General features: G+C 37.4%; 1 protein-coding gene across 16 annotated transcripts in view; it reads right to left on the bottom strand.

The window, feature by feature from the left end:
* Nucleotides 1-18,713, bottom strand: part of kif1aa (kinesin family member 1Aa) — an 80,978-nt gene that overhangs the window by 31,806 nt on the left and 30,459 nt on the right. For 6 of the 16 annotated variants that reach the window (XM_048199662.1, XM_048199663.1, XM_048199667.1 and 3 more), the window contains exons 14-27: nucleotides 17,930-17,968; nucleotides 12,182-12,384; nucleotides 10,060-10,139; nucleotides 9,868-9,943; nucleotides 8,405-8,484; nucleotides 8,190-8,296; nucleotides 8,024-8,104; nucleotides 7,067-7,247; nucleotides 6,915-6,987; nucleotides 6,725-6,815; nucleotides 6,477-6,625; nucleotides 6,190-6,368; nucleotides 5,711-5,848; nucleotides 3,774-4,091 (exon numbers count right to left, since the gene is read on the bottom strand). In XM_048199662.1, coding sequence (XP_048055619.1) covers nucleotides 3,774-4,091; nucleotides 5,711-5,848; nucleotides 6,190-6,368; nucleotides 6,477-6,625; nucleotides 6,725-6,815; nucleotides 6,915-6,987; nucleotides 7,067-7,247; nucleotides 8,024-8,104; nucleotides 8,190-8,296; nucleotides 8,405-8,484; nucleotides 9,868-9,943; nucleotides 10,060-10,139; nucleotides 12,182-12,384; nucleotides 17,930-17,968 — 1,795 coding nt within the window. The remainder of the gene's footprint in view (nucleotides 1-3,773; nucleotides 4,092-5,710; nucleotides 5,849-6,189; nucleotides 6,369-6,476; nucleotides 6,626-6,724; nucleotides 6,816-6,914; nucleotides 6,988-7,066; nucleotides 7,248-8,023; nucleotides 8,105-8,189; nucleotides 8,297-8,404; nucleotides 8,485-9,867; nucleotides 9,944-10,059; nucleotides 10,140-12,181; nucleotides 12,385-17,929; nucleotides 17,969-18,713) is intronic. The other 10 variants (XM_048199672.1, XM_048199673.1, XM_048199674.1 and 7 more) reach the window with 5 other exon arrangements.

Below are 18,713 nucleotides of genomic sequence, written 5' to 3'. Positions count from 1 at the left end.
TGGTCTTGTTTGTTTCTGCGGTACACAAAACAAACAGCTAATATGAGTGTTTGGAGATAGCACTTCAAAGCTGACGGACCCCTTTGAAGAAGTGATGCGGTGCATGTAAAGCTGGGACACAGACCTTGGCGTGACACGAGAGCCATAGCTGTGCTGGGTGGTGCTGCTGACAGCCAGCCAATTCTGATTTCAATTATCACAATCATTAGGTCGAAATGAAACCCAGAAGCTCAAGGTGTGTGTCTGCAGCGATCAGATGAAAGTCAAATGTAGTATGATAATGGGAGAAGACAGGGTAAAGTCCAGACATGCTGACTAAAGTCCAGGAATCCTTCCCACAGGGAAGACAAATCAGAAGAGATCTCTTTAATATCTTAAATATTTCTCCTATATGAGACTGAAATCAAGTGGATCAAGCCTGATCCTGATCAAGCAACCCTTGTAATTTCACATCTCCTCAAGAGATCTCAACAAGGTCACAAACAGATTAACCAGAAGCGATGTTTCCATCCACCTATTTTTATGTGAATTTTGGGATATCGCATTTAAAAACACTATATGGAAAGCCAAGATGCGCATAAATTCTATAAACGCACGTAAGAAAACGTATGCACTCAGTTGAGGTGGATAATCTTTTTATCCGATAAGAAGACACGAGTATTAACTACAAACCCGATTCCAAAAAAGTTGGGACACTCTACAAATTGTGAATAAAAACAGAATGCAATGATGTGGAAGTTTCAAATTTCAATACTTTATTCAGAATACAACATAGATGACATATCAAATGTTTAAACTGAGAAAATGTATAATTTTAAGGGAAAAATAATTTGTTTTTTTAAATTTCATGGCATCAACACATCTCAAAAAAGTTGGGACAAGGCCATGTTTACCACTGTGTGGCATCCCCTCTTCTTTTTATAACAGTCTGGGGACTGAGGAGACAAGTTGCTCAAGTTTAGGAATAGGAATGTTCTCCCATTCTTGTCTAATACAGGCTTCTAGTTGCTCAACTATTTTAGGTCTTCTTTGTGACATCTTCCTCTTTATGATGCGCCAAATGTTTTCTATGGGTGAAAGATCTGGACTGCAGGCTGGCCATTTCAGTACCCGGATCCTTCTTCTACGCAGCCATGATGTTGTAATTGATGCCGTATGTGGTCTGGCATGGTCATGTTGGAAAATGCAAGGTCTTCCCTGAAAGAGACGACGTCTGGATGGGAGCATATGTTGTTCTAGAACTTGGATATACCTTTCAGCATTGATGGTGCCTTTCCAGATGTGTAAGCTGCCCATGCCACACACACTCATGCAACCCCATACCATCAGAGATGCAGGCTTCTGAACTGAGCGCTGATAACAACTTGGGTTGTCTTTGTCCTCTTTAGTCCGGATGACATGGCGTCCCAGTTTCCCAAAAAGAACTTCAAATTTTGATTCGTCTGACCACAGAACAGTTTTCCACTTTGCCACAGTCCATTTTAAATGAGCCTTGGCCCAGAGAAAACGCCTGCGCTTCTGGATCATGTTTAGATATGGCTTCTTTTTTGACCTATAGAGTTTTAGCCGGCAGCGGCGAATGGCACGGTGGATTGTGTTCACCGACAATGTTTTCTGGAAGTATTCCTGAGCCCATGTTGTGATTTCCATTACAGTAGCATTCCTGTATGTGATGCAGTGCCGTCTAAGGGCCCGAAGATCACGGGCATCCAGTATGGTTTTCCGGCCTTGACCCTTACGCACAGAGATTGTTCCAGATTCTCTGAATCTTTGGATGGTATTATGCACTGTAGATGATGATAACTTCAAACTCTTTGCAATTTTTCTCTGAGAAACTCCTTTCTGATGTTGCTCCACTATTTTTCGCCGCAGCATTGGGGGAATTGGTGATCCTCTGCCCATCTTGACTTCTGAGAGACACTGCCACTCTGAGATGCTCTTTTTATACCCAATCATGTTGCCAATTGACCTAATAAGTTGCAAATTGGTCCTCCAGCTGTTCCTTATATGTACATTTAACTTTTCCGGCCTCTTATTGCTACCTGTCCCAACTTTTTTGGAATGTGTAGCTCTCATGAAATCCAAAATGAGCCAATATTTGGCATGACATTTCAAAATGTCTCACTTTCAACATTTGATATGTTATCTATAAAATATAAGTTTATGAGATTTGTAAATTATTGCATTTCTTTTTTATTCACAATTTGTACAGTGTCCCAACTTTTTTGGAATCGGGTTTGTACAATGGAAACACATTTACCAGATAAATCCATTGATGTGCAACAAAACACTCATGTGACTTTGCCTCAAAAGGAAATGTGATTGGTTAACTGGACTAACCAGCTGATTTCATTGCACAGCATCTCAAATGTTGGTTTAATCATTCTAAAATGCCTGAGCCAAAATGGTTGTTTATAATTACTTCTCAGAACTGTCTCATACGAGTTGCCAAGCACCAGGCATCCGAACGCAAGTCAACATGACAGCGTTTATTGTTTCATCTGCACACTATGAGGTGCAAGTCATTTATTATATTAGAAAAAAAAAGCAACAGTGGCTTTCCCGATTGCAGCAATTTCCAATTTTATTTCCCAGGAAATTACAATTTTGTTCGCTTGAACATGATGTTTTATGTGATATTCCAATTTTGTGCATCTTTGGATGGAAACATAGCTACTGAAAAAAAAGTGGCAAGATAAGGAAAATGAAAAAAAAAAAAACTGTTTTCAAATATATTTTTTGAGGTAAAAATTATTTTTGGACAAATATAAATTATCATGAATATCATATAATATCATATCATATATCATATCATATGTTTTTTGGGGAGATGCATCACATGAGATTTTACAACCTGAATTAACATTTTAGGAGACTTTTTAGGAGAAACACAGTCATGAGGGTTTGCAGGAGTCCTCTCTATATCATTTCCTGTTTTATTTCTGTATCTTAGTCGCACCACATGACTTTAATTTGTCGGAAAAAGTTGAACAGATTCACTGTTTGTTTGTTTTTTAAATAATATATTGTACCAAACTACTTTGAATTCTATAAAATGTTTATAATTTATATTATTAGATTTTCTTTTCAAGTTCAGTACTTGATTTTGTTTTAACTTCAGGACATCTGTACCACCCTGACATTTATCATGTCATTGACCCAAACACCAAAATCAGCAATCAGCAGTCAAAGATCTCAATATAAAATAGAAAATAAAACTCAACCATTCTCCCATGTCCATTTATTTCATAGCTATATACTCACACTGTAGGTCAATAACCATCTCATTTGTGTCTACTTTTATATTTCTCAATTCAAAGCCCACTCAAAAGAGTGTACACAGACTCCCAGCCATTATACATTAAATTTATTCTAAACTACAGTGCATGTCACCAACAGAAACTGAAAATAAACTCAAGCAATCTCATTGTGTGTATACACCATCATCCTATTTGCATATGTCTGGCCATTTTTCAGGTATGTGTTTGTCTTTAAATGTGAGTGTAGTCATACCATGTAAGCAAAAATCTTACAAATCTTATATATATATATATCTCTGTATATATAGGTATAGGTGTGTGTTTGCCTATAAATGTGAGTGTAGTCATATCATCTCTGCAAAAATCTCCCTCGTGTGTGTGTATAGGCCTATGTATATGTTTGTGTGAGTGCTGTGTACATATAATGTTTAAAAGTCAGTGTTGTACAACAACCCAGTCTCAGTGTGAAAGAGCTAGTTTCCTTTCCCAGCATGCTCCTGAAACCTCACCAACCTTCCCAATACACTGAACAATGGTGAGCGATCGTAAAACGGGTCCTCAGCCTTGCCGAAGCTTCTGCAGAGCTCTCCCTCATCATCATCATCATCATCCACATCATCATCATCCTCCCCCTCCTCCTCTTCAAAATCCGAGCATGTGTCATCCAATAAGGAATCATCGTCCAAGTCATCCAACTCTGTCCCCACCTTCTTGTCCGTCCATGACTGGACCAGCTCAGTGAGTTCAGAGGTTGATGTGGGCTCAGAGGGGGTGGGGGAGGAGTTAGGGTCGCTCGCTTGCTCACTAAGGCATGTGGAGAAAAGGAGTTTTCTGGTGTAGCCAAAGACACGGGAGCCCAGTTAGTATGAGGGGGCCATCTGTCTATTTAATTGTTTCTGCTCGCAAGTGGGTAAGTAAAGATTTTTAATAGGCCAATAGGCCTGGGTAATGGACATAAAAGACATACAGAACCTAAAAAACATGTGAACATCAGCCCCTGTAACAGGATTCTGTTAAGAATGTCCAATATTACACTACCTTTTAAAAGTATGGGGTCAGTAAGATTATTTTTTAAAGAAATTAATAGTTTTTATTCAGAAGATTGATCAGAAGTGATAGTAAAGACATTGATAATGTTACAAAAGATTTCTATTTCAAATATTGTTCTTATGAACTTTGTATTCATCAAAAAATCCTGAAAAAATTGATCACAATTTTCTAACTATTTTTAACATCGCCAATAATTAGAAATGTTTCTTGAGCACCAAATCAGCATATTAGAGTGATTTCTGAAGGATCATGTGACACTGAAGACTGGAATAACTGCTGCTGAAAATTCATCTTTGACATCACAGGAATAAATAAGCCTACATTTTAGAAAACTTTTTCATATATTTCACAATATTACCGTTTTTAATTATTGCCTTGCAAAAACTTTAAAAAAATCGTACTGACCCCAAACATTTGAATGGTAATGTACATTTTATAGACATAGTTCACTCAAAAAATTTAATTCTGTCATAACGTAGTCATCATCATGTAGTTCTAAACCTGTATCGCCTTTTTGAAACAAAAACTGTACTTTTGAAAAATACCTATTTGTAAATATCAGCCTTTTTGTTCCATACGTTCAATATAATGAAAGTGAAAAAGGATGGGGACTGGTAAGCACTACAATGACAAAAAAAAAAAAAAAACATGAAAGTACAAGCAGTCCATTCACTATTTCAAGTCTTCTGAAATCATACAGTATAGCAGCAAAAGAACAACTAATACAGTTGTTACTGTTATTGTGTGGAAAAGAGCAACCAGTACATTTTTAAAAATCTCTCCTTTAGTGTTCCACAGAAGAAAGAAGGTAAGATGGGTTTAGAACAACATGAAAGTGAGCAAACGATGACATAATTTTGACTTTAGTGTGATCTTTTAAGATATAGTAAAAGCAAGATTAAGAATAAGTCACTCAGCTCAGAAGTAGACAGGGCAAAGGGAAGCGTGTGACCTAATTTGGAAGTGCATGGAAAATCAATTTCATGCTCTTCTGAATAAAGCAGCATCAAAAAACTTGCACTCTTAAAAGTGTGTGGGCAATAATTCTGGACTTATTCCTCAGAGGAATAAGTAATATTACATATATCCTGTAGAGATCAGCTTTTAACCAGTCTTTTTATTACATTTTCTCTTTCCAGCTGTTGTTTTGCCCTGCAATATACTCTACTATTACAAGTACACAAACTCAACTAGAATTTCTTATTCTGTTCTGCCTAACAGAAGTAAATTGTCTTTCAATGGGCCATTCAAATACTAGTGTAGTTTGATGAGAATAATCTGACAGGAATGTTGTTGATAGTGTGGTCTTTATCTGATGGTAGTCAGAGATAGCAGAGGCATTCTGTACTGAACACCAGCGGGTCTGTATAGCCATGCTCTGAAGTAACCTTAAAACTCACCTTCCAACCAGACGGAACCAGGGAAATCGGTCGTAGAACGGATCGCCTCCGGTCAGCACACTGTCACAGTCTTCAAGGGCATTGTTGGGGACCTCAGCAGCACGATCATACATCTCCCTCATCAGATCCAACCTCTGCCTGCAGGGGGCAGCATTATACATCATTTATAATGTAAATCCTGGATACACTGTGAAACCCAATGTGACTCCAAGTGTTGCTGGGTTAAAATACTAGCTATAAAATTAGCCTTATCAAAACAAATGAGTCGGCCTTTTTATTCCAAAAAGGTTTAAGATATCAAACAAACCAGAAATTTGAAATGTTGTGGAAATGACCACTTTATGTCCACTGTTGGATATTGACATAGACAAATTAACTACTTAGTGTGAGCGTGAAAAGTATGCTTTAAAGTAGTTTATTCTCAAGGTCCACAGGGCCATTTCCATTGTTGAAGAAACAATATGGAAAAAAAAAATTACCTGAGCTTCTCCAGGGTCCAGTAATGTGTGGCTCCATTTTTCTGATCTTGAACTTCTACAGCTACAATGGTGCGAGGGAACGGGCTCTTCTCCCTGTCTTTTGCTGCCTCAGGTGGTAACAGGTCAGGCGGAAGTGGAGAGTAAAGTGTATCCGTCAGTAACACGAACTGAAACTGAACCTGTAAGCAACATAAGGCTCAATCAGTTATGATGTTGTCCTATTTTATACAGTAGGTTCAGCAGAATGAATGCAGTTCTTTCTGGTACTGTATTTCCAAAGCTTTCACCTTCTTCTTTAGCTCGACGCTAATGGCATTGGCTTCCTTGAGGAAAATGGCATTGCCCCAAAGTAGGTCTCTAAGAGAAGTAAACTGATAACATCTCCATTTACGGAAAGCCCACAATGCCAGTTCTGTCTCCCTCTCGGTCCATTGCACTATGGATAAAAGAGATTGAACACAAGATGCAGGTGTTTAAACGGGGTCATTTTGATTATTTATAAAATAAACACATTTTCCATTCACAATCTAGTCACCTTCCTCCTCAGGTTCTTCATCTTCCTCTGCTACGTCAGGGTAACAACGATCTACCTGCTTCTGCAAGGCTTCAAGCCTGCTCTCATAGTCCTGTAAAAGACATATTAAAAGGTCATATTATACTACTACTACTAAGTTTTAAGTAAAGGAAACAAGTTGTATAAGCTCTTTATGTTGTTTGTCACTTACTAATCTCTGTTGCTCCAATAGATTGTTGGCTTCTTCTCTCTCCTTACGATACTGATCCTCAAGTTCTTGCAGTCTACACAAACAAAGAGCTAATGAGTCTAACAACACAAACGTCACATCTTGAACTTATTCTTGAATTTCCTCCATGTTACCTCTGATCCATTTCTTGTTTCATATCAATGCCCTGTTTCTCCAGGAGTTCTCTCTGAGCAAAGGCCCAGTCTACAGGTTCCATTGGGGTTTCAGAGCAGGGGGTTCGCTCACGTTCCTGACGAGCCTGCTCTGGATGGTTGAAGCGGAACACGTGGCTCTTGCCCAAAATGATTCGGTTCCCTACAAAAGTATAATGTGTCAGTAAATATGGAGAAATAAAAACTGCTTCACAAGCAAGGGTCTGTTCAACGCTGGATTTTCACAAAGGTTGATTCTGAAAGATGGGTCAATACCAATGCTTCATGCTCAAACTTCATACCATAACTTCACAACTGATGCTGCTCTCATGTGTTATCGGAATTATCATAAACTAGAGTTTCCTAGTTGCACATGAACGCCCTTTCTGACATTTTTGGTGCATGAGATTGTCCTGTTTTGTTGTTGCCGGTGTGCCGGGCATGAGAACTACAGCTCATTTTTATTTAAAGGGACACTCAGAATGGCGCGTTTTTGATCACACCCAAAAAGTGGCAATTTTAACATGCATAATAAATGATCTGTGGGGTATTTTGAGCTAAAACTTCACATACACACTCTGGGGACATCAGAGACTTATTTTACATCTTGTAAAAGGGGGCATCCTTTAATTCAGCACAGATGTGCATAAAATAATTATTTTTGAAATAATATTTTGAATCATAAATAAGTTTAAATAAACATTGTAAATAAATACAACCATACATACATTTATAAATAAATAAAATCATAAATATATAACAAAAAAAATCATAAGTTAATAAATCAATGAATAAATAAAATCTTAAATCATTACAAGCATGCATGCATACATATGCACACAAACACACACCAGCACAAACAAATAAATAATAGGAACCAAACCATAATGCTTAGAACAGTATTATAGCAGGTGAGGGGAAAAAAAAGTAAAAACAAACCTGATCTGAGAACAGTGGGTTCTGTTACTCTCTTCCCATTTACATATGTTTCTGCTCCCTCACACGGCTCGAGAATGACAGCTGTAAACAACAGGAAGAACAGCCGTCAGGACTTTGGCATATACATGTACAAGTATGCGTGTTTGTAGCTACATCATTAACAAACCTTCTCCCATAGGTCCAGTGGTGCTGGTGAAAGTGCAGTGTTCCTCTTTGATGAAGTGACCACTCAAAACAATATCCTGTCTGCTGCTGGCATCTTCTCTCCCCACCCTGAGAAAAGCAACACATCAAGATACCATAGAGCCAATTCTACTGAACAGAGGCATGTGTGATTTATATGCACAATGTGGAAAAGGAGAAGCTTGGATTGTCACTAACCTGGTAATTCCATCTTTGATGTAATATAGGAGACATTCAGACATCAAAGGATCTTCATTCAGGTTCACCAGGTGGGGTGTCTGTAATGAGGGCCAAAAAATACTTAAAGTTTACAGGGTCAACTATTTTTGTATTTCCAAAAGGAAATACCAGTGCTTGCAAGGCAGCAAATTGCTAGTCTTAAAGTTTCAGGTAAGTTTAGACTTTTTTAATGCTAAAGTCGCTTCACTGGTGTCATTACAATGAGAAGACATCTTGTTTTCTGTCAGATGTGTACAAGAATGAATACCTTTACTGTACAGTGTAAATGTGGCATGAACTTTACTTCCCTATTGTGGTATATCTGAGTGAAATGGCTTCTTGAATTAGACAAAATGTAGGGCAAGATTTGATTGGATCCGATTGGAATGATTCATGTGAGTGAAAGGTTGCTGGAGGGGAGTGATTATTGTCCTACCCACAAATAATGATGTGCACAGATAAATAATGTATAATAAACACTGCGATGTTCTTTAAAATATAAGAATAGTCCATTTTGATTTCATGGTTACTTTAAATATATGAAAAAGTCCAATCACAATATGTATGCAAACATATGTAAGAAAGAAGACACATAGACACATATTTAAATAGTCTGATCACTGATGGTTACATTTTCAAATGCTAAATATGCTGAAGTCAATGGGAGATTTTCAAACTTCTTAAAGTATGAATCATAGGGGCAAAAAGAGGCACAAAAGACTGACATTATCTACAAAAGAAAGTTCAATTGGAGTCTATGCATTAAACAGTTCATGCTGAATTAAATGCAGATGTTTAATACTTGGAATAAATGGTTTAAACCCCAGTCAAAGTGCTTGAAGAACAACATAGCACTGCCTTGCGAGCACTTTCAAAATGTATTTATATGACCTTGGAAAGAAGAAAATAAGATGCTACACCAAATTTCAACTTTGATATCCATCAAAATGCATGCGATTCGATTTAGATATCACAAAAGTGTAACACTCCAGGCAGGAAAGCCTTTAAAAGCATCATTTATAGGTCATGATGCTTGAGATCTGAAGACTGCTGTACATTCATACAGCAGTTGCTTTAAAGTTTACTAGAAGGAATTGCAGCACATCGGCATTCATATCAGACAGTAATGAGCAACAGATCCGTAAATAAAGATCACAGATGCGTTTAAAAGAGCTCTGATGGGGAAAGAACACACAGAGGTACATCAGAACAGTCTGAGAGGATCGAGATGCAACCACACAGTATCCATGGCAACCAACCTCATTGGGAGAGAACAGCCCAACAGTGTCTATAAACACGGGCTGAGGTTTTCTCTGTGAGGGCTTCATGAAGGGGAACGTAAAGACATTCACAGGCTTATTTAGTTATTTGAACACAACATATTAGCCTTATGTGGTCCACCTGCATACGGTTTCTCCCTACAGCCTTAATAATCGCTTTACCTTCTTTGGTGAAAAGACTCCAACAGTTCCTCCATCCTCACGCATGGCCACACCCATCTCGGCCAGCAGTGCTTCTCTGTGAAAACCAATTTAGATGTTTTTCAGACTTATTGTGTATGTTTGTGACAATAGCATAACTTACACATTAACATAAAATTGCTTGTCAATCACATAAGGCTTCATTTAACAAACCTGTCCATTCTGATGGCTTCTGTACGGCGAAGCTTCTCTTCCCACGTTTCATTGAGCTCAGCAATGATTTTCTCAGTTTCCTAGTTGGCATTGCAAACATATTCGAGTTAAAATATGCCACCAAGTTTTAGTAGTTTAAAAGATTTATTAAAGCTGCAGTCCATTAGTTTTGCCTCTTTGTCGCCATCTCTGTTTGAAACCTGCAATTGCAGTTATTTGCTGAATTATCATCTTTACCAGGGTTGCGGATCGGCATGGCTCCTCAGCGTGGATGAATCTAATGTTTGCTGTCAGTCACCACATCGGTGATACTGTACTTTGGAATCACAGATTCTACGTCTTGGAAGTACGACCAAAATAAGAATTTTCACTGGAAAATGTCATCTGAACAAGTAAGTAACATGTCTGCCACTTTCGTTCTGACCAACTGAGAAAAAAAGCATTACAATAAATCGCACTGCCGATGGTGATTAAATCTAATGATCGCTTAGCTCGGATCATGTCAAACTGAGCAAATTATTATTATTGTTATACATCAGAATTGCGTAACTATGTGTATTTAGTGTGTATTAGCGTTATCTGTAGGTTTCAATTTCTGTAGCCACTCCGCAGTCCGAAGTCTTTTGCTTTTGACTACGGGTGAATCTCCAGTTGTCACTGATGATTATCATTTGGACTTTTCTGGATTATAATCCGCCATCAAAATGATAATTTTAATTATTCCAGCTATAAATGATCCGCAACCAACAGCATCCTCATATGCCATGGCTGGTTATGTACTTGCTCAAAAATTTATTTTGGATCATTTTTAACCAAAAAAAGTTACGGACTGCAGCTTTAATGTGAGATGTACATCTTTAGACAGCAAATGTTAATTTAGCTTTTGGGGTAACTTATTGTATTAAAGGTATCATATCATGAAAATGTACTAATATTCCGTATGTTTAAGTCCTCAAAACTCCCTCCCTAATCCAAAAAGATTAGCTTAGTTTTATTTATGGAAGCAAAGCTTCACAAACAGCTCATTCCAAAATATGCAAACTACATAAATATTGCCATTGTTCGATTTCTGTCGATGCAGTGCCGAATAGCCAAAAAAAGAGCTGGGAGAATTAGGAAGAAAGCATTTGTGATTAGGTTAAAATTTGGTAAATTTGGGTAAGGGGACAAACCATGGGGAAATTTGAGCTGTGGTGCATGGTTAAGATATCTCTGGATTACAGTCAGGACACTTTCCAGAGGGGAAATTTTCAAAGGGGAAATCTGAATTGTGTTGTGCATACATAAGATATCTCCGGAAGGGGGATTAGGGCTGTGTGACGCAGTTTAAGGTGTCTTGGCAAAAGGGGAGATTGAAACTTTGTTTATCAGTTTGAAGTGCCTTAACAGGTTGCTAGACAGCGGCCCTGTCATGTGAGGTTTAGATCCACTCTGACGGACAACAACAACAACAACAAAACTCCCTACGACTTCCTAGCTCTTCTATCCAGATAGCAAAATTCTCTGTTTTTACTGTTATTTCTATTCCTTATGTTTTATTTTTATTATTATTCTTTATGTAAAGCACTTTGAATTACCATTGTGTATGAAATGTACTATACAAATAAAATTGCCTTGCCTAGCCATTGAAGAGGCCATATTACACCCTTTTATAAAAACTTGATTTTGTTTTTGGGGTCTACTAGAATAGGTTTATAGGTTTTCATGCTTTTTTTTTTTTTTAACACGTTTTTCATTGTTACAGCACATCTCTTTCCTAACTGTCAGTAATGCTCTGTTTAGTTTTAGTTTCTATGAAGCCCCTCTTGAAAAGTGCAATGTGCCCTGGTTGGTTGGTTGATTCTAACGTGTTTTGGAAATGCTCCTTACCATAACCATGCTAAATCCAGGGTGGAAAAAACAGTGTCTCTTGGACATGGCTACAACACACTAACTCAACTAGATCTCTTAATAACAACACAGTTTGTAGGTAACACAATGGGCGAAAATTATAAAAACAATTATGAAATGATTCCTTTAATCAAGAGCTGATCCCTTAATATCTGGAGGCAGATATTTGTCAGATTTATATTTGGAGGATTTCAGTCAGTATTGTCAGGCTTTTATATTTTATGGCAGTCACCTTGAGTCTCTCAATGGCTTCCTCGCTCCCTGGGCTGAACATGATGCGATCGTGCAGGCTGCTGATGGAACCAGCCCGGCTGGACAGGGCGGAGAGAGATGGAGAGGGGCTCATCCCCGTCATAGCATTGGTCACTGTGGAGAGATCACCTCTTTGATTGACAGCTTGGCCACTATTGTTATTGTTCTTGTAATCGGATATGTCTGTCGGGGAAGGGGGGGAGAGGTGCAGGGGGTGTGGAAGGAGGGGGGGCAGGGGGGTGACAGACACAGAGTTCAGAAAGAAGCAGACAAAAAAGGATGAGAAGAAGGAAGGAAAGGTAGAGAAAAGAAGACAGAGAAAGACATGTAGCTTGAAATAAATTAGAATTCAGAGACCCAGAAAATTCACATGAGAGGAAAAACGCTCGAGATATAAAGAAAGAACAGACAGTCACAGCCCAGTAAAGGAGACAAGCAGAAATAAAACAGGAGCTCTAGCGCAGGCACCCGGCAGCACAGAGACACGCCAGCCATCTCAAGCGCAATGTAACACTGCGGGATTCAACTACAGCATTACACCTCGACCATCCAATGACAGCAACCTGAGAGCCACGTCTGAAATATTGAATAGGCATGCATGCATTGATCAGGGCTGTTACTTGACACCAGTTTCTTATATTTGTTAGTGTACATTGAGCAAAATAATGCTGTTAGTCCATTCAAGCAACTAAAAGGCAATTCTTTCTTGGTCTTAAAGATATAGTTCAGCCAAAAATGGAAATTCTGTCATCATTTAATCACCCTCAGCAAACTTTAATTTTCTTTTCTCTGTACAATACAATATAAGATGTTTGAAGAATGTTTCAGCTGTTTTTGTTTATATTATGAAAGTCAATGGCATCAAAAATGTTCAAAGCCCAAAAATTTAATAAAGGTAGTGTGAAATTAATCCAGTAAATGATTCGGCTGGTATATTATAAGTCTAATGAACACAGTAACTTTATACTATGAACAGATCAAATTAAAGCCTTGATTTACTACATCAAACTACATCAAGTAACATCAAACCTTATTGGTTCTCGCATGTCATTAAAGGTGCCCTAGAACTAATTTTAACAAGATGTAATATAAGTCTAAGGTGTCCCCTGAATGTGTCTGTGAAGTTTCAGCTCAAAGTACTCCATAGATTTTTTTTTAATTATTTTTTTTGACTGCCTACTTTCAGCCATAATTACATATGCACCGATTTAGCGCGCGGCCCCTTTAATTCTGGCGCTCCCCCGCCCACGAGCTCTTGACTGCCTTAAACAGCATTTAAACAAAGTTCACACAGCTAATATAACCCTCAAAATGGATCTTTACAAAGTGTTCGTCATTCATGCTGCATGCATGCATCGATTCCAGTGAGTACAGTATTTATTTGGATGTTTACATTTGATTCTGAATGAGTTTGAGGCTATGCTGCATGGCTAAAGCTAACATTACACACTGTTGGAGAGATTTATAAAGAATGAAGTTGTGTTTATGAATTATACAGACTGCAAGTGTTTAATAATGAAAATAGCGATGGCTCGTCTCCGTGAATACAGTAATAAACGATGGTAACTTTATCCACATTTAACAGTACATTAGCAACATGCTAACGAAACATTTAGAAAGACAATTTACAAATATCACTAAAAATATCATGATATCATGGATCATGTCAGTTATTATTGCTCCATCTGCCATTGTTACGTAACAGTCGGTGTTATGTTGAGATTCACCTGTTCTTTGGAGGTCTTTTAAACAAATGAGATTTATATAAGAAGGAGGAAACAATGGTGTTTGAGACTCAATGTATGTCATTTCCATGTACTGAGCTTTTGTTATTCAACTATGCCGAGGTAAATACAATTTTTCATTCGATGGCACCTTTAAACAAACTTTTTTTTTTTTTTTGGTATGACAGTGAATTAAGGCTTAAATTTCAGTTAGATCATACAAGTGATCATGCCACCTCAGAAAACTTCATATCAGTCAAATCAAGCTTTATATGTATTTTGGACCTTGAAACCCAATTGACATTCATTATACAGACAAAAACAGCTAAATCCTTTTTCAAAATGTATTATTTTGTGTTCCAAAGAAGAAAGAAAGCCATATGAGTTTGGAATGACATGAGGGTGAGTAAATGATGACAGAATTTTCATTTCTGGGTGAACTATTCCTTCAAATACTGCATGATATCAAAAGTGGAGTTTTGTGGCTTTTATATGCATAGATTTGAGGTTATCTGTATGCTAATGAAGTCAAAATCAAATGTCCTTTTCTTCCAGGAAAACATACTTAAAATTTTGATGACTCATGTTGCACTACACAAATTTATATCCAATTAAATGTCTAGAAGAATAGCCCTGCCCCTGCAACCAACCAGGAAGTAAATCAAGGTTCATGGCTGCAATGGTCCATCTCTCATACTAATTAACATACACTTTATGTAAGCAAATATTGACTGTAGTACATCTGAACATTAGCAATGAGCTCATATTTCTGCTAAAAGCCAGTGACTGTCATTACCGTCATTAACTGACTAGAATGATCGTCATCGCTGACCACAGTAAAACCTCCATTACCAGTTCTATTATACACTCATAAAATCCATTTGACAGTAAAATAACTTACAGCCTACATCTCATTTACAAAACAACATTCACAACTCTTGTGAGCTGCACACAGGAAATATCCTCCCACTGCTCTTACTAGAGACACTGTCAGCATTTCATGTGATATCCACCTATCCAACCACTAAATATCATATATCTCTAGCTGAACAGTTATGCTAATAACATTTGAAATGTAACACGGGATATAAGTGGCTAAATAAACGTATATTCTATAGAGAGTTTGTCTATGTAATGTCTCTGTAACCTTCGGCACAATAACATCTCTCAGCTCTGACAGTGCTGCTATGGCAACAGAGTGCTTACTCGGTGCTACTACAGTCCTTAGAGAGCTACGAGGCAAGTATCTTGGGTAAAACGTGACAAACGTGGCCCCTGGTGACGGATGACTAAACACCAAACTAAGATGGAGATGTGCTTTTTCTATGCATATAGCAGCTGATATGAGGATTGCATAATGCACATCGAAGAAAGGCACTTTAGCTTATACATTTTGCTCAAAGCAGTGCTGTCTGCCAATATGTGCAACCTCCCGTCATGGCTTGAGATTAATGAAGCTTTTTTCCCCTCACTACATCCATCTCGGTTTGAATAATGGCTGCATCACGCACAGAGCAAATGTGATCAAAAATGCACCAAATATATTTTTCATGACTGGCCAGTCCCAGATCTGAAAGCGCATATAGCCGCTTATTACTTATGGACAATTTATCCATAGTACAAATAGGATATTATTTCTGTTTACTCTTTGTCTGATTAGAATCTCTATCACTGTTGGCACACTATTATGGATTAGATCAGGCAGAAATGCAGAAATAGATTCTTGATGTAACAATTGCAGGTTTTTCAGACATATGTTTAGATTATATCTTCTCAAAAAGAGGTAGGATCAAGGCCACAAATTCTCCTTGTCTACCTTCATCGTTTTAAATGTGAGTTGTGTTACATATGACATTAAGAAGCTTAAGAAGTTTGATTTTCAGCCATTAAAAAGCTGCAGCTAGCAACAGGCAGCCATTGCATAAAGAGAACACAAGCTGTCACTCAAACACACATCTGCTATAAGTCCCTCCCACTGCAAAATACTGGAAGATATCAAGCCTAATTTCCTTGGAAAGTTTAAGTGCATGTTGTATATTAAACGGAACTTACATTTGTGACCCGTGCTGGCAAATTGAGTCACAGTGAGCAAATTATCAAAAAATATTATTATATCAAAAATATATTTAAAAAAAAACCTTAAAAAAAAATTACTGAGCTACACTTGTTTGAAGTCGATAGAGTCAGCAAAGTCAATTTTGAGAAAAATCGAGTTAAATTTTTCTGAAAGTTCCAAAACAAAATCAATCATACCTTAAAATCCCTGGTAATAGCACCAAATTTGGCACAAACCAAGTCAAAACCCATATCTATAGTAAGAAATCATCATTTTTTTTTTTTTTTTTTTTTACATAATTCCACAATTGTTTGATTAACATTAATGAACAGACAGCCTATTAAGACCTACTGTATCACAAGGATCTAATATAATGATGTTTTTCCCAAACAGTTAACCAAACGTCCACTCAAAACATAACAGATAATGTTTGCGTGGGGGGGGGGGACTGTAATTCTGTGCATATGCGCATATCGGGATCGTGGCGTCTTTGTTCGCACACTTCGGATCTGTCAGTCAGTGCGAGTAAGATCGCTTTGTTTACATCATCTTGAGTCTGAAAATTACATTTCACTGGTTCATACTCATGCCATCAAGAATTCGCTATGGAAATTCACAAAGTTGGAATGCTGCACTTTAAAATGATACCAAACTTTGCTGAGGGGAAGCGCCAATCGTCCAGAAGCGAGCTGAGAAAAACTGCATTTTTCATGGACAAAGGAAAGGTACTCCTCTCAGAAAACACACAAATAAAGATACTTTTAGATGTTTAATTGCTATTTGGAGCATTGGGATTGCTAGACGAGAGCTTAATGAACTCTTTTTTTGTAAAAACCTGCATTTTTTACTTGTTTTGCCTGTGGCTCGAAATTAGCCTGTGCGCATTCCGACTCATTTTGACAGCACAGGTCACATTTTTTGTTTTTACTATTATGGTGTGATTTTTGCATACTGTGTCTAAAAAGTATTCAGATGCAAGTCACAAAAATTAATGAATTTCCTTGCATTAGATTACAAAATATATTTACACCATTTATTGTAAAGAAAAGTAACACACTGCACATGCAGATAGTTTGATACTATCATTTAGACATTTAAGTGTGGCTAAAGTGTGCAGACATTTTGGGATCCACTGATTTCAGCATAAAGACACAATTCCTATGCATTAATTATTAAATCTTTTCATTCTTATTAAATGAAAAGCATAGGAAATGGCAGCTGAAGAACATTAACTTGTATGACAGATGAGTGGATGAGTGAGATCAATTAGCTCATAAGTGTGACATCACATTTATCCCAATCTGCATTGCAAGCCAAAGGAGAACGATAACGAAAAAGAGGGAGTGAGAAAGAGAGAGAGAGGGAGAACACACAGCCCTGCAACACCAGACTAGATAAAGCAGCTTTCAGCTCAGAAACCACACCAGCAACCAGGGTTAGAAAAAAAAGCAACTGCCAAATAATCACAATATATCACCAAAATGCCATTCCAAAAATGGCATTTTGGTAATAATCATTTAGATTATTAGAAGGCTATATTATGTTTGTCTATTACAAAAGGAAGTTTCCTAATACTATCCTAACTCTATAATATCTATAATATTTATAAATATTAATATATTAGATCCTATATAAATAGCAAATATATTAATATTTAGCATTTACAGTATATAATGGTATTTCATATATCAACAATTATAAAAGCTGGTTAAAATATTAACAACTATACCTAAACAGAGAAATAGTTTGATAGCTTAACAGACAAACATTTATGGCTTTCATAGGATATTATGACATGAATATGGCTCTGATATGATTTTTGTATGTTGAGAGAATATTAATTTTCTCTCAAACCCATGAATGGACCCTGATGCTGCAGAGATCTGCTTTATCCATAAAAACTGCAAAAGCGTAGAAAAGAGAGTGAGATAAAGCCCAAGAAACACACATTTCAAACCAGCAAAATCTTCAACTGGCCCCCGAAACGCTGAGAGAATGACAAAGAAGAAACAAGAGTAAGAGAATAATATAGAAAAAATTATATATACAGAATAATACAGAAAAAAAAAGAGAGGAAAGTGAGACTCATTGTTCGACACAAAAAGACTAAGAGCTCATAGGAAATTCGGAGTCTAAACTAGACTTTTAAAAGTCACTTGACACAGAATTGTACCAAACCCAGAGGGCTGGACTCCAGATCGTCTGTTCTAAGGCATTTCCCCGCTGGGATCACCATCAAGAGACGATAGGATGAGAAAAGAAACGAGTGATTAGAAGAAACAGAAATAGAGTTAGGAGTGCACAGGGAAGAGTAGAGGACCCAGTGAATCAAGATTTTTTTTAAGTAGTGGACATCTTAATGCGTGTGTGTGTGTGTGTGTGTGTGTGTTAATTTTACCATCCATGATTATCTTTGCAACTCTCTTCCATCTCTTATAGAGACATAAGCTCTGTTCCAAAACCTAGCTAGCTGCCTTGCTGTCTACAACCTACATAGGCAGCTGCCTTCTAAGAGAACATCATGGAATCTCAAAAATGACCAATTTCGAACACTATCCATGCGATCAAACATGCCATTCAAATATGGATTTGTGAATGAGAGTGTAGCAAGATAACTGACGCCGTAGGTCATGTTATGTAGTATGTCCAAATTTCATTCATACTAGATACTACACACACACATTCATACTATATACAGTTGTGGTCTGAATTATTGGCACCCTTGGTAAATA

The sequence above is a fragment of the Megalobrama amblycephala genome, linkage group LG8, assembly GCF_018812025.1.
Source record: "Megalobrama amblycephala isolate DHTTF-2021 linkage group LG8, ASM1881202v1, whole genome shotgun sequence".
Lineage (NCBI taxonomy): Eukaryota > Metazoa > Chordata > Actinopteri > Cypriniformes > Xenocyprididae > Megalobrama > Megalobrama amblycephala.
This window is presented reverse-complemented; position numbering and strand designations above follow the sequence as displayed.